The following is a 15,513-nucleotide window of genomic DNA, read 5'->3' as shown; positions in this document are numbered from 1 at the left end:
TGCAATCAAAATCAATTCAGGGGCATACATCATACATCATATATATTCTCTTATTGGCCACATTCAGTATAGTTCAAATAATCTTTGGAGGTGGACATCTCACAGAGAGTCCAACCAGGGATTTATCATGATGTTTTTATTTGTTTCATAATGGGGTGACAAAATACAAAACACATTTATAACCCACAGCTAGAACCAAATTGAGGGACATGAAGGACTTCATGGGTCAGGATGAAATTCAAAATTATTTTGATAAATTATAGGAATTAATTGAAATTAGTCAAATAGTACTGTCTACAGAACTGTGAAATATTAGAGCTGTTTACATGAAATGAAGAGTAGTAGACTAGTGGATTACAAAGTGAGTAGTAGTTTAAATTATGGTGTTGATACAAACCAAACAAACATCATTCTGGGACATACTAACAGAAGTGTGATACATGTGGGCTATAGGAAGTAGAAATGTGGTTTTCAATATCAGGAGAGAAGTCTCAGCTGGATAATGAAGTCATTTGGGGTGTCATGGTTGAAGAAAGATGTAGACAAACTGGAGACAGACCAAAAGCATGCACCAAGTATGATAAATGGGTTGAACAACTTGACTCTTGAAGAGAGGCTGAAATGGTTTGTTTAGTCTAAAAAATGGAAGACTGGTGGGAGAGAGAACAGTCTGTAAATGTATGAAGTGCCAGTAAGAACACTGGGAAATTTCTTATGCAAATTCTAAGAGCTGTGTAAGAACCCTGAGGGATGGAAACTGTAAGTGCAGGATGTGAAATTTGGACTTAGCAAGACAGTAGAAAATTAGAGGAACAGTCATGACACTATAGAACATGAATACAGAAATAGTAAGATACTGCATATTATTTTTTTTTTTAATCAAAACTAACTTGGAGAAGGATGATAATAGATGTTCATGGTAGTAGTACTAGAAGTATATAATAGACTTCTAGATTCAGTTAGCCCTGAATGTGACTAGAGATCTCTCTGACACTAGTGACCAAAAATGTAACTGAGAATTATGCTAGTGTGGAGAACATTGGCATTTGGCATAGGGACTGGAGAATAAAAACAATTATTCATAGTACCTCAGTATTCCTGAAGATCAACATTCTTTTCTCATTTCATATAGTTGTCATTCAGACAACTATAAATTATTAACAATTTAGTTTACATTTAGTTACAATTAGTAACATGGTTAATGAGGACATTATCAAATGCCTGGTCATAGAAAATGAGCTTGGATGGCATGATCATAAGTAGATTCTAAATTAAACAGGTGAGTAAACAAAGTACATACCAAACAAAATTCCTAATTTCAGAGTGACACATTTTAGTAAATTAAGGGAATTCCTAGCTGGACTGAGAAGCTCTGGGATCAGCAGGTTCCAGGGACCTGGAATGTATCCTGTCAATGGTGCAAAATGTAGCAGGAATCTCTATCTCAAGAGCAGAGACAAAAAGTGTGAGAAGAGGCTTGAGATATAACAGATGACTATCCATCTTTAAAAGATATATTTAGAATAAGTAGACATCTTACAAACTAGGCAGAAGTATGGAGGAGCAGAAGAAGTTGTATCTCAAAATCAAGAAGTGAAGAGCAATAATTAAATGTTGAATAGAGGGTGGTAGGAAATTACATTCATGGACAAGGCCTGAAATCAATCTTGCTTAGTATTTTGATGAGAGCTTGACACAAAATACAGGGGCTTTTTTATGAAATCTACCAATTACAAAAAACTGGAAGACATTAACAGAAAAGAATAGGGATATCATACAGGGAAAGCTAGATCATCTTCAAGTCTAGAGTAATACAAATGGGACAAAATTGAATAGGATAAAAAGTTTAAGTCATGCACTTGGGTGCTAATAGCAGAAGGTCCTGCCAGAAACTAGAAATTCTATGTTTGGAAATAACTATGTAAAAGAAGTACTAAGGTGTAAAAGGTTATTCCAAAATGACTAGGAGCTTCTAATGGGACACAGCTGTGAATAAGGCAAATGCTGTTCCATGACACACCAGAAGAGTTTCTAACACAAACAGGGAAGAGTCACTGTACAAAGACCTGGCAAAAATGTCTGTGTATGACTAGGTACAATTTTAATCATCCCTCTCCATGGATACACACTTAAAATGCAAAAGGAGAAGGGTTAGTAAGTTGATGAGAGAAATAGAAAGCATATTTTAGAAGGAAGACTTAAAAGACCTTGGTTGACTAGAGCAGCAAGGGAACAGCTCAGAAGGGACATGATGGTTGTCTACAAATACATCTGAAGAATAAATACTAGTTAGAGGAAAGAAGCATTTAATCTAAATAATAATGCTGGCACAGAAACAGAGGGACATAAATCAGGCATGAGTATGAATAGAAATTAGAGATACTGATGATTAAAACAAACAAATTCTTGAGCTACCTTCTTTTCAGAGTAATAGGGGCACACAAAAAAATTGCTTTTAAAGGACCAGTAAATTTACTTTAAAAGGGCTGATGTAACATAGCTGCAAGTGATGATGTAACATAGCTGCAAGTGATTGCAGGCATTGAAATTAATGATCTAGAAACACATTTTCAGCCTTGTGTTTCTATGTTGTTATAAAGAAATCATGAATTATTTTTCTCTCCACCAAGTTAGGGTAAAAATGTTCAGTTTCATTTGCAGGTTAGAGAACAATGTCAACTTTCTATTAAGACACTGAAGCACTGGAGCAAACTAGCTAAGAAAGTTTTCAAGAACCACTCAAGCAAATATTTGACATGGCTTTTCTAGGTGTACTTGGACAAGCTTACAGAAGTGGTCTTTTGAGATCCTTTCCAACCTTAAATTTCTATGAGAAAATATAGGTTTGTATCTTTCTGGATTCTGGCTTAACAAAACAGAAAAAAACCCAAAGTTATTTCTGAGAAAGCTGTTGAGTAATTTACACTCTGTAACTTTTGGAGATATTTGCAGTCATACGTTATTTATTATTTTTCCAGTGTCCATAGTGTTCTAGGAAATTCATAAAGCAAACCCAGTTCCCAGCAGGAGATTGGAAGCTTCTGGCTTTCATACCTGGGGAGTCTGCTATACACAAAATAAAATACCATTGTTGTATTTAGCCTTCTCTAGCAGAGAAAATACAGTCTGGTGTGAGCTCCATTGTAAAAAGCTTGTCTTCTCTGAACTTCCAGAGTGGCAACAAGATTCTGTGTTCCATCATTTTGGACCACTACCAGGGACCATCAATAATAAACTATGATGATGAGAATGGCAAAACATGTATGCACATTGCTGCTGCTGCAGGCTACAGTGATATTATCAGTGAGCTGGCTAAAGTCCCAGAGTGCAACCTGCAAGCCCTTGATGTGGACGACAGGTAACCATGAAAACTCTGAAACTGAAATTGCCGCTTCCTTTCTATTAACCTGAGACTACCTCTGTTTCTTCTATAATCATGTTTCCTGTTTCACTGGCCATGGCATAGTCAATGACCTGCACTTACAGAGAACCATGCTTGCTCAGAAACACTGCAAAGTAGTCTAGCTCATATGTATCGTATCTACTATAATGCCTGACTATTAGGAATGTTATTTAACTTTGTGTTTCTGATAGGAAATGATAAAAGAGTATGCATGAAAGAACTTTGTCACCACTTCTTTCAATCAAAAGTGAACATCCTTTTCAAAACAATAGAACAGGATACTACAACTTCAAGGTGGGATCCTGCTATTTGTGTTTAAGAAATGGCAACGCTCCCTTGTTGCATTTAAGATGCGAACACAGTATTCCTATAGGACCAGGGAACTTCCACCTTCCATTCTGACAAGGCATTTGATTCCTTCCAGGATTAAATCCCTACAACATAAGTGCAAAGGAATCAACTTTTTTTTCCTCTTTTTCACCCCATACCTACCTCCCTTGGAACTGTGCTCATAAATTTATTTAATGTGAACAGAACCAACTGACTGTTCACATTGATTACCCCGCTTAGTGAAGCAAAAGCCAAGGTTTTCTTAGCTTAGGCCCTCAGGTACTTAAAATAATAGCATTCTTCATGAAAAGTGCAATAAAATGGAACAGAAATAAAATGAATAGGGTTCTGGAGAAGTTTCTAAACATCAGGAAAATGCAGCTGAGAAGGCTGTGCTTCTGTGGAAAGAAGGGCGAAGGGAGGAGTTAAACTATACTTAAAAGCTCATTAAGAAGCGGCCTCCTATTACACATTCTCAGATACTTCCATAGAATGTATTATACTCCAAGAGAGGAAAAAAGCTGTTCACTATAAACACACAGTTGATTTCCATTCTATTGTGTTTCTGACTGCACCTATCTGAAATCATTGGGACTGCAAAGAAACAAGCAGAGAAAAGTAAATTTTATTTTTTTATTCTTGCACAGTTTTCTTACGGTATTTTCTGTGCCTTCAGATTTTTCACAAGAACAAAATATTACAATTTGGAAACGGGACAAAAGTTCCCAAACACAAGACGCAAATCTTCTGCCAAGCAGAAAACCCGTCTGAGTCTTCTACACAGATTCAAGACAATTATATCTGCTCCTGTCTGTGTCCATCAAAGAACACAGAAACTGACATAGGGGCAATAACAGTCTGGTAGATGTCATTCTCATTCATCTGGAAGAGGCTTCTTCTATTAATGGAAAGCCCTGAGCCAAGTAATTGTGTTTGGTGTAAAGATGAGAAGAGGCTGCACCTATGCAGAGGACACTACAAAGATTTTTTTCAAATTCTGCTCTGCAAACTTTGGCAGTCCTCCCATTCTGCAACTCGGCAGCAGTAGAAATGCTATTATATAGCATGTATAGGCATTTTGCAGCCTCACATCTACTTTCTCTACAGCTAAATAGATGCACATGGATAGATGCCAGTCAATGCCAATATTACCACCACTGGCAGCTACCTCATGTGGGATGAGTTGCTGGAGAATTCCTTAAAATGGATGTCATAATTCTGCATGAGTAGCATAGGAACACACCTTATTATGTCATTAATAGTTTTGATAGTAAATTTGTTCATCTCTTTTAATGACACTCCTCCTTTTCTACAGGACACCTTTGCACTGGGCTGCAGCAGCAGGGAAAGCTGACTGTGTGCAGACACTGCTAGAGCTGGGGATAGAGAGCAGCCCTCGAGACATCAATGAAAACACTCCTCTGACATATGCAATGTACTGTGGGCACACAGCATGCATCAAGCTGCTGTCTCAGGAGAGCAGGTAAAGCAAAAGTTCACATCTTGCTCACATTGTTCACATTGTTGCCACTGACTAGAAAATAAATGTATTGCTTTTTGTATGCAACTGAAGGGTTTGAGCCCTGGGTGATATCTCCTTGATTCATATGCAATACGAATGTTCAAGTTTTCCACCAAAATAGCAATGTTAGAATTAGACATCTACTCAAAACTCATCACTGCGATCACAGTGCTAGTCTGCCAGTCAGACTCTGACTAGGCTCTGAACCAAGATGTTCAGATGATAGCTTTTTCCAAGATGATAGCTTTTGCTCAGTCACCTTTGTGCAGGAAATTTATCTTACAGAACAATTTCTATGCCTTCCACTTTTTTTGAAATCTCTATGCACTAGCTGCATGTTCATGTAATCAGACAGAGGGACAGACTGAACACAAAAGCAGCTTTGCCACATAGATAATAAAATAATGTCAAGCTTTCATCCTCAGGGTAAGTGTTTGGGAGTGTTGGCCCAGACTTCTTTAGCTCTCTACCTTGACTGCCTCTTCTCATTCTGAGGTCTTGTTCTGTTAAAAAGTGTAATTCTTTTACCATTGCTTATGATCTTTCTCTCTGCTTATCTTTCTCATGTTTCAGCAACTGTCATTTAATTCATTTCAGTTCTTTAACTTTGGTAAATATGCATGCATTTACAAAAACATTTCTTTGTGCCTTCCCCTCCTTTCCAGTCAGCAGCTAGTATTATTTCCTGTGTTACAAATTGTGAGACATGGGTAATGTTACTTCTCCTCCTCCTGCACTCTGTCTGTCAGAGTAGGTCTGAAATACTGATTAGTCAAAATCTCATCTAAAATCCACAACAGCAACACCACTGCAGGTAGATATCTTGCTAAATCTGAAACTGTGCCAGGCCTCTTAAGTACAGGCAAGGCAAAAGGGAAAGGGGAAAGGGGAGGGAGAGGGAGAGGGAGAGGGAGAGGGAGAGGGAGAGGGAGAGGGAGAGGGAGAGGGAGAGGGAGAGGGAGAGGGAGAGGGGGAGGGGGAGGGGGAGGGGGAGGGGGAGGGGGAGGGGGAGGGAGGGGGCAGGGTTAAGGGGTAAGTGGAAAGGGAAAGGGAAAGGGAAAGGGAAAGGGAAAAGGGAAAGGGAAAGGGAAAGGGAAAGGGAAAGGGAAAGGGAAAGGGAAAGGGAAAGGGAAAGGGAAAGGGAAAGGGAAAGGGAAAGGGAAAGGGAAAGGGATGGAAGGAATGATGAACTAATGTCTTTGTTACACCATTAGCAATGACTGTGCTGTTGGAAATGCTGTTGACCATTTTCCAAATAAGACATAATACAAAGACCACTTGGTTGTAAAGATCTCACATGTTCTTCTTGTTATTATTGGCTCTTGCCCCGCCAATAAGAATAATGATTCTGCAGCTGGTAGACACTGAAGCCAGAAAAAGTTGCTTTTTTTTTTTTTCCTGATAGCTGCACTGAGCTTACATTAAGATGAGTGTAAGGCAATGAACCCCATAAGAAAGACTGAAGTAACACGGTATCACTTTCAGTCTTTGTTAATTACAAATTTGGAGTCCTAATTTTCTGCCTCCTTGAATCACCCCTGCAAATGTATCTGAACAGTATATACCCCATTTCATGGGCTAACACAGGCAGTGTTTTTTTGGTTATTTGGCAATAATGCCATCATATTTTGATTTCTACTTCCAGTAGATCTGAGCCAGTTCATCAGTTTCCCTCCCAGAACAACAGACTCCTAAAGAAGGAAGGAAGGTTCAGTATGCTGAACCATATCTTCTCTTGCAAAAAGAAGAAAGATGATCAGAAAACCAATCAAAAGGAGAGGAGCAGTGACCGATATGCTAGAGAAGAGACCTCAGAAGTAGATGACATTATCACCACTTTTGATTGCGTTATGGACACAAACTGCAAAGACGTTCCAGATGAGCATGTAACCACCAGTGACTTTAAAAGAAAGAGCAAAGACACAAAGTACTTCATACCAGAAAAGGAGCAACCAGAGCGTCAACTTCTGCCCATCAGAACCCAGAGCCTCCCTCCAATTACTGCAGGCAATGCCTTCCTAACTGCTTCGCAGAGCACAATGTCAAGCTTCTCCTCCAGCACCAGCACCCACCATTTTGCACACAAGTCTCAAAAGAGTAGGAGTGAACACAACTTGCTGGACCACAGAAGCAGCTGCCAGGCGTTGTTGGATGATCCCTGGAACACAGACTCTAATCACTTACTCTCCTACAAAGTCTGTACTAGGACTCCTTCAGACAAACTGATAAATGGCTTCAACTCTGACAGATCTCACCATGTGCTTTTGTGCCCTCCCCGCCTTCCCTCACTTCCCAGTTCTCAATCAGGTAATTTCTTTCTTCTCTATCTTCCAACTCCTGTAATCTTTACTGATGTGGCAAGCTGAGTCAGAAAAAGTAGTAAATCTGACCCATGACATTACTATTTCTTTAATATCTTTTTCAATTTCTTCTCCCTGTATGTAGTAGCAATCACAACTAGCATATGGACTGGGCATCAGCTGACAGCTGAAGCAAGGTGCTTAGGTGTGGGAAATGAAAGACTGAGATAGCTCTGATGAGCAAGCAAAAATGCAGGTAGTTAGGAAGCATGTAAGGTATCTGATTGAGGTAAGTGCATCCAGATTATGTAAGTTTTATGAATTGCACATTAACACCCGCTGCCATGCCTACTGCCTTCTGTCTGCATTTAGTCCTGGAACTAGATGTGCAAGGGGACAGCACCGCACTCAAACCTCTAACTGTGCTGAGAGCTGCTTCCAGATCCAACCAGGTAAATCCATGTGTGCCATGCTGGACAGCTCTACAAGGTGCCACTTTCTCCTTACAGACATACTCTGATTCCAGGCTGTATTGTGACCCCTTCCCACTTTTCTCCCCCTGAGTGCCAGCTCTTTGGTCTAATGTGCTGTTCTTATGGTTTCTCCACAGCTAAATACAGGTTGCTAAATTTACAGAGATGGAGTAAATGCTTTTATGCTGCGGTTTGGAAACTACAGTGCAAAAATAATGAAGCAGAGCATCAGAATTCTGAAGTAAACTTGAAACCAGGGTTTGGCAGGATATGGGATCTAGTACTCTGACTCACATCCATGTTTAAATGAATCTGGCTGGCTAATCTGCATGCTGGAGTTTACTTCACTATATCAGTGTCTCCAAGTTCATCTCCTTTGGGATTAGTCCCATGCCAAAATTAAACACATCTAGCATGCCTTTCAACCACTGCAATATCCAACTGAAAATGAAGCAAGCAAAAGCAATCCCCAAACTTACCAGGACACCATTACATGGAGTAAACATTACACAGTAAGTTAATCTAACCTCACCCCAACAAACATGAGTTGTTATCCTTCTGTGGAAAGAGAAGTGAACAGAAACCCTGCCTGAGAAGAACTCTGTTAGGTCAGGTCATTGTCTGAGCTTGCATGATAGCGCAAGCTGTACTGACTTCTAAGCAAAGGGATCTATAAAATAGCAAATCTTTGTTCACATCTCTAATGGTAAAGGTAAAGATGGCAATTTCAGAATGACAGGTCTTCCTACATTGTGCAAATAAAAGCTGGAAACAGTTTTTCAGGGTAAAAAAGGAGCTATTCAAAAAGTTCTGCTTCCTGAACATCACGCCATGTTTCTGAAAGCTTGATAGACTCGTCTATAGATGTCACTACTTATTTACTATGCACTCTTCAGCTATTCACTCGACCATACAAACCCCAAACTCCACACAGCCAGCAAAGATTGCTCCTGCACAACACTTTCTATAACGAACTCTGCAAGATTGTGCTCACATGTGGAAGAGAAGGAAACTTGCAGGGCTTCTTTACAACCTAAATATAATAGGGTAGTGAGGCTGAGATATTTGAGATCATTCATGTTGCTGTACCGTAGTAGGAGAAATGAACTCAAACTGGATAAACCAAACCTGAGAACAACTATGGAGAAACATTTCTTAGGGGAATTAGCTAGACTATTAATACATTTGATGTAGAAGTAACTACCGTGTTATTTAAAATGTGATTACAGATTTTTCTTAAGACTGTAGAATACTGTACCGTTAAATCCTTGTTTGCTCTGGACAGAAGGACAGGTGGTTTTCTATGAACATTCTATGACAAAAAGCTGCAACTAGGTGAATCAGGATGGACCCTGTGCATCTATTCAGTGCTCCATGATCTGCACAAGAGCTCACTATAGCACCAGCAGTCTACAAAGCAGAATGAGAGCAAAATCACATCAATTATGGGAAATTCAATTGTTACAGTGGGAGCTGTCTTTACATGTCCAAAGGAAGACTAAGTAAGTTTATCTCTGACCATTTATTATCTCCCTCAAAGAAAAAAAAGCCTGAGTCTGCTTTAAGTCCAGTTCTCTGTGTACCAGCTCCCTTTAACAAGTCTCTCCAACAATAAAAAGATTCCTGCAGCTAGCAAAAAGGAATTCCACTGAAGTATGTGAATTAAAAGCTTGTAAGGAGGCAGAGAGTGTCTGACAGGAATACACTGCACAACCCAGATACTGTCTCACATTTCTTCACATCCCTCTTCATGCCTATATGTGTGGTTTAAATCTGTCTGTCCCTGTAATTAAAGCCACCTGACTTGCTGTGAATTAGAACGGTGTTTACACTTGGACTCCAGGGTTTCCACGTCTCCAGTGCACTGTGCCTGCAGGACTTAAAGGGATCAGAAGCAAAGTAAGCCTGGCTCCAGCCCAGCCAGCAGTGCCGTGCAGGCAGCTGTCTCTGAAGAAAGACATTTCAGGGTTTTTTTTCTGCAGGAGGCCTAGCTGAGGGAAACAACATCTGGTCTTTGAAGAGCACTGAAGTGTTAATACTTCATTCCTCAAGTCATGACTGTGCAGGCTACATATAATTTCCTAATCACCGAATACCCAGGGCAGGATTATAGGTATCAATAATCCAGTGGAGCTCAATTTAAAAATTATTTTCTCAGCTGACACATAGTGTTGATTGTCTTGCATGACCATGCCTTTTATTAAAGTCAGAGCTAATTTTTGTGCCTACTGCTACTAAGGCAGCTGGCATATAAGTGGGGATTTTCTTGGAGGTTTTTTGTTCTGTTTTCTGTGCTTCTGGAAATGAAAGATGAGTCAATTTACTAGCTGAGCCTTAGCACCTACACAAAGTGGAGAGGTTGCTGTGGGTAGCAGTGAGACTTACTTTACTATCATGCCACTGGTTTCTCACACAATAAGTACTTTGTCTTGCCCTCCACTGGGGAGAAGAAAGAACTATACCAAAAACTACTGTCAATATTGTAAGAGTGCTTGCCAGCCACAGTGCTGAGCTGGCATCCACAATCTGAAGCATTTTGTATTTATGAGCTTTGCAATCATCCCTTTTTGCAAAATGTACTGCCATCTACTTTCCACAGGGAAAATTATGTAAACAGAGAAAATCCAAGTGTTTGGGTAAAAGGAAGCCTGTCTCAAAGATAAGGCAGATCTTAGCAACCTCTAATCAGCTGGAACCTCCTCCTATGACCCACTCATCTTCTAGATTACTAACGTTCCAAGTCTAAGGTGGTATTTTATTAAAGATTTTATTACAGCAACCCAGTACCTTCTATTTTCTTAAACAAGTAATGTAGAAAATATTATTAAGCTTATGTTGGCATTAGCAGTATGGTATAGTCCAATATGAAGCACTTCTTGGCCAGGAAAAAGCAGAGCAAAGCTGATCAGTGTGGCTGTTTCTTTCTGAAACTGAAGGACTGATTTACATCAGACATTCATCATAACATTTACAACCTTTCCACAAAACACACCACAATGTGGTGGTTCACCTACATAAATGCAAAGGAAAATCAAAGAACAACTTGTAAAAAATGTCAGTAAACAAATGCAGAACAGTCTTGCATTTTACAATAATGAAAATGCCTTCTTTCCACTTTTCAAAAATAAATGCCACCATAAAAATGCTCTTGAGGATGACAAAGTTAGTATCTTTAAGAAAGAAAAACTTTTCTTCTTTGATATTATATGGTGCGGGTAAAAAGGAAGAGCAGAAGAATAAATACTTCCACTCAATGCCAGAACTTTTAGACAAATCAGTCTTACAAATGTTTGTACTGTTGTTTTTGCTACCAGATACTCCCCTTTACAAAATAAACATAGAAAAATATATCTCCCATCATCATAGCCATAATGGTACATACATAATAAGCCATTAGTTCTCAGTATAAGCATCAGTGAAACCAATGTAACTCAAATTGCACTAATGGGAGCAGCAAGCTTGATTCTCTGCTATTTTGAAATATATTTTATTTTTTTTCTGCACAGTGGATGCAATATCTATGAAGAAATGCACAACCTTTTGCACTCACTCTTTGATCACACTGGAGAAGTGTTCAAGACTAAATGAAGAGTAAAATATGGGAAAAGGAAACCAAAGTCCATTTCTATTAGACACAGCTCACGCATAAGATGTTCTTCTTGCTTTAGCCCAATACACATCAGCTTTACCCACAGGATCCAGTAAATTTGTCCATTGTCTACCAACTGCCGTGGTCTTTGGACCAGAATCTTGCTCCACACTGAGCTGAAGGGTGCACTATAACATGAGGGTTTGTCTGATAAACACCTCTTCGGCTCCTTTCACACAGAATCCGTTTAGTCAGTAACATAGTCACAGCAGTCTTGACAACTGCTTCAGTGCACCTCTAGGAAACTTCGTACAACTGTTTTCCTATAGCTTTATCTTGCACAGCCCAGCAAAACATTGGTGTTTTCAAGTACAAAGCCACAAAGGCAATTTATACTATTCCATTTCTTCCTATTGCTTAAGATGTCCTGCTACATCCAGCCTGAGTGTCCCCTCGTCTCTGCAGGCCAACAGAGCCTGTGCCTGCTCTGCAATGACCTATGTTGCAATGCCACAGTGGATGAGCTGCAGTTTGGCAAGACCACTCAAGACTCCTTACAAGGCTCATCTCAGAGCTGCAAATAACAAAAAAGGAAAATCTGAGGGACTCAAACATCACAGAATAAGATCAACTCAGGCAAAGTATCTGAGTAAAATGTTGATTTTGTGCTTGAGTTTCTACTTTTTTAATAATTTCTGGTGTGTCATTTATGTAGTGAATTGCATTACATCTTCGAACATACCATCTTTTATAATAGTACTAGACCGAAGTTAACTTTAATCTTAGCCAGTGGAATGCCACAGTTAGTCAATTAATCTGCCATTTTCCGGTATCTATTCTTCTTGGTAATAACGAAATTGCCATGAACAGAGTTTAGTAAGAATCAGTATCAGTTTATATCAGTTCTGTTATGTTTTCTCTGCAGCAAAACACTCTCAAAGCTCGTCTTTTCTGCCTGATAGACTTCTGCCAGTCTCATTTTCCAGCCAGCAGTTGAACTCCGTTTGCGTTCTAGTACTTAGAAGGGCTGAGACCCTATTAGAAAAGCTTGTAAACTAAAGCTTTGATTCTGAAATCAAATCCATCTGGTTGAATCTTTCTATAAATTTAGTGTCCAAATATTCTTACATGGACCTGGTTACTGGACTGTGCCTGTTTTAAGACCAGTTACTATATTATATGAGAGGAAGTGATAAGGGTACATGTGAAAGCTATATTAAATCAATCACTCTTCCTAGTGAACATGAAGAGAACAAAGCAATAGCTTTTTTCAGTCGGTCTGTTGTTATTACTTATTTCTGAGAATTGCTAAGTTTTCCTTTTTTTCTAGAAGCCAGAGATCTACAGTGCACTGTATTATTTACAATTATTTTCTTATGGTAACAGATTATCTTTGTCTTTCACAGGTAAAAATTTTCAACAGATGCCCATAGACCAACCCAAAACAAAAAACCTTACTCCTGTACGGAACAGCCTAGCTCCCATACCCAACCACTGTGTTCACAAAAGTAAGTACAGGCAAGTCTCAGTTACAGGATCAAACTGTGCCACCACCACTGCATCTGAGGGCTTGAGGGAGGTTTCATGTTCCTTTTTCACAGCATCATAGAAAGGCTGATGTTGGAATGCATCTTTGGAGATTGTCTAGTATAATCCCCCTGCCCATAGAGGGGTCACCTACAGAAGATTCCTCAGGATCATATCCAATTAGTTTTTAAATGTCTCTAAGGATGGGGACTATACAACTTCTCTGGGCAACTGTTCCAGTGTCTAACAACCCTTTCATAGAACCATAGAATCATTTAAGTTGGAAAAGACCTTTGAGATGGAAGTCCAACCATTAACCTAACACTACCAAGTCCACCACTAAACCATGTCCCCAGGTGCTACATCTACACGTCTTTTAAATACCTCCAGATAGATAACTCAACCACTTCCTGAGCAGCCTGTACCAATACTTGACCACCCTTTTGGTGAATAATTTTTTCCTAATACCCAATCTAAACCTCCCCTGGTGCAACTTGAGGCCATTCTCTCTTGTCCTATCACTTGTTATCTGGGGGAAGAGACTACCTCCACCTGTCTACAACATCCTGTCGGGTAGCTATAGAGAGTGATGAGGTCTCCTCTGAAACTAATTTTCTCCAGGCTAAACAGCTCCAGTACTCTCAGCTGCTCCTCACGGGACTTGTTCTCTAGGCCCTTCACCAGCTTTGTTGCCCTTCTTTGGACACACTTCAGCACCTCAACGTCCCTCTTGTAGTGAGGGGCTCAAAACTGAACACAGTATTCGAGGTGTGGCCTCACCCCTGTGAGTACAGTGGGACAATCAATTCCTTAGTCCTGCTGTCCATGCTATTTTGGATACAAGCCAGGATGCTGTTGGCCTTCTTGGCCACCTGGGCACACTGCTGGCTCACATTCAGCTAGCCACCAGCCAGCATCCCCAGGTTCTTTACCACCAAGCAGCTTTCCAGCCACTTTTCCCCAGGCCTGTAACATTGCAAGGGGTTGTTGTGACCCAGCTGGTCTCAGCCAGTCAGTCCTGCCTGCCCAGATCCCTCTGCAGATCCTCCTGCCCTACAGTAGATCAACACTCCCCCCGTCTTGGTGTTGTCTGCAAAGTTACTGAGGACGCACTCAATCCCTTCATCCACATCATCGATAAAGATATGAAACAACTGGCCCCATACTGGGCCCTGGGGAACACCACTTGTGACCAGTCACCAATCAGTTTTAACTCCACTCACCACCACTCTTTGGGCTCAGCCGTCCAGCCAGCTTTTCACCCAGCACAGAGCACACCCATCCGGGCCATGAGCAGCGTTTCTCCGGGAGAATGCTGTGGGAGATGGTGTCAAAGGCTTTAGGAAGGTCCAGGTACACAACATCCACAGCTTTTCTCTCATCCCCTAGGGGGGTCACCTTGTCATAGAAGGAGGTCAGGTTGGTCCAGCAGGACCTGCCTTTCACAAACCCATGCTGGCTGGGCCTGATCCCCTGGCTGTCCCACACATGCCACGTGATGGCACTCAGGATGATCTGCTCCATGACCTTCCCCAGCACCGAGGTCAGGCTGACAGGCCTGTAGTTCCCCAGATCCTCCTTCCTGCCCTTCTTGTAGGTGGGCGTCACACTGGCTGACCTCTAGTCTCCTGGTTGGCCAGAACTGCTGATAAATGATGGAAAGTGGCTTGGTGAGCTCTTCTGCCAGCTCCCTCAGTACCCTTGGATGGACCCCATCCAGCTCCATAGATTTGTGTGTGTCCAAGTGGAGCAGCAGGTCACTGACTCTTTCCTTCTGGACTGTGGGGACTTCATGCTGCTCCTTATCCCTGTCTCCCAGCTCAGGGAGCTACATACCCTGAAGGTAACTGGTCTTAGTATTAAAGACTGAGGCAAAGAAAGCATTAAGTACCTCAGGCTTTTTCCTCATCCTATTTGTGCCCATTGACTCTTTTTTTCCTTCATAGGACACCACGGAGAAAAATCTGACTCCTTCATTACTCCCCCCAATACATATTAACAAGATCCCCTGAGTTGCCTTCTCAAGGCTGAACAGTCCCAGCTCTTTTACCCTCCCCTTTAAGTTTGGACACTCCAATCCCTTAAATCCTATCCAGTATGACCATGTCTCTCTTGTACTAGAGGCCCCAGAACTGGACACAGTATTCCATATGTGTCTCACCAGTAGTGAGTAGAGGGGAAGGATCACCTCCCACAATCTACTGGCAATGCTCTTCCTAATGCAGCCCCAGGTGATGTTGGCTCTCTTTGCTATATGGGCACATTGCTGGCTCATGCTCAGCTTGCTGCCTGTCGGTGGGTCCCAGGTCCCTTTCTGAGAAGCTCCTTTTCAGCTGTTTGATCCTCAGCATGTATTGGTGCAAGCAGTT

At 40.9% G+C, this 15,513-nt stretch overlaps 2 protein-coding genes across 4 annotated transcripts in view; one reads left to right on the top strand and one right to left on the bottom strand.

The window, feature by feature from the left end:
• The window catches only part of IL31RA (interleukin 31 receptor A), a 238,220-nt gene that overhangs the window by 99,883 nt on the left and 122,824 nt on the right, over positions 1 to 15,513 (bottom strand). The window lies entirely within an intron of this gene.
• ANKRD55 (ankyrin repeat domain 55) overlaps positions 1 to 15,513 on the top strand; it is a 69,142-nt gene that overhangs the window by 27,919 nt on the left and 25,710 nt on the right. For 2 of the 3 annotated variants that reach the window (XM_080372947.1, XM_080372949.1), the window contains exons 7-10: positions 3,174 to 3,358; positions 5,049 to 5,216; positions 6,901 to 7,562; positions 13,024 to 13,125. In XM_080372947.1, coding sequence (XP_080229073.1) covers positions 3,174 to 3,358; positions 5,049 to 5,216; positions 6,901 to 7,562; positions 13,024 to 13,125 — 1,117 coding nt within the window. The remainder of the gene's footprint in view (positions 1 to 3,173; positions 3,359 to 5,048; positions 5,217 to 6,900; positions 7,563 to 13,023; positions 13,126 to 15,513) is intronic. The other variant, XM_080372948.1, reaches the window with a different exon arrangement.

Source organism: Falco punctatus (genome assembly GCF_963210335.1).
Source record: "Falco punctatus genome assembly, chromosome: Z".
Lineage (NCBI taxonomy): Eukaryota > Metazoa > Chordata > Aves > Falconiformes > Falconidae > Falco > Falco punctatus.
This window is presented reverse-complemented; position numbering and strand designations above follow the sequence as displayed.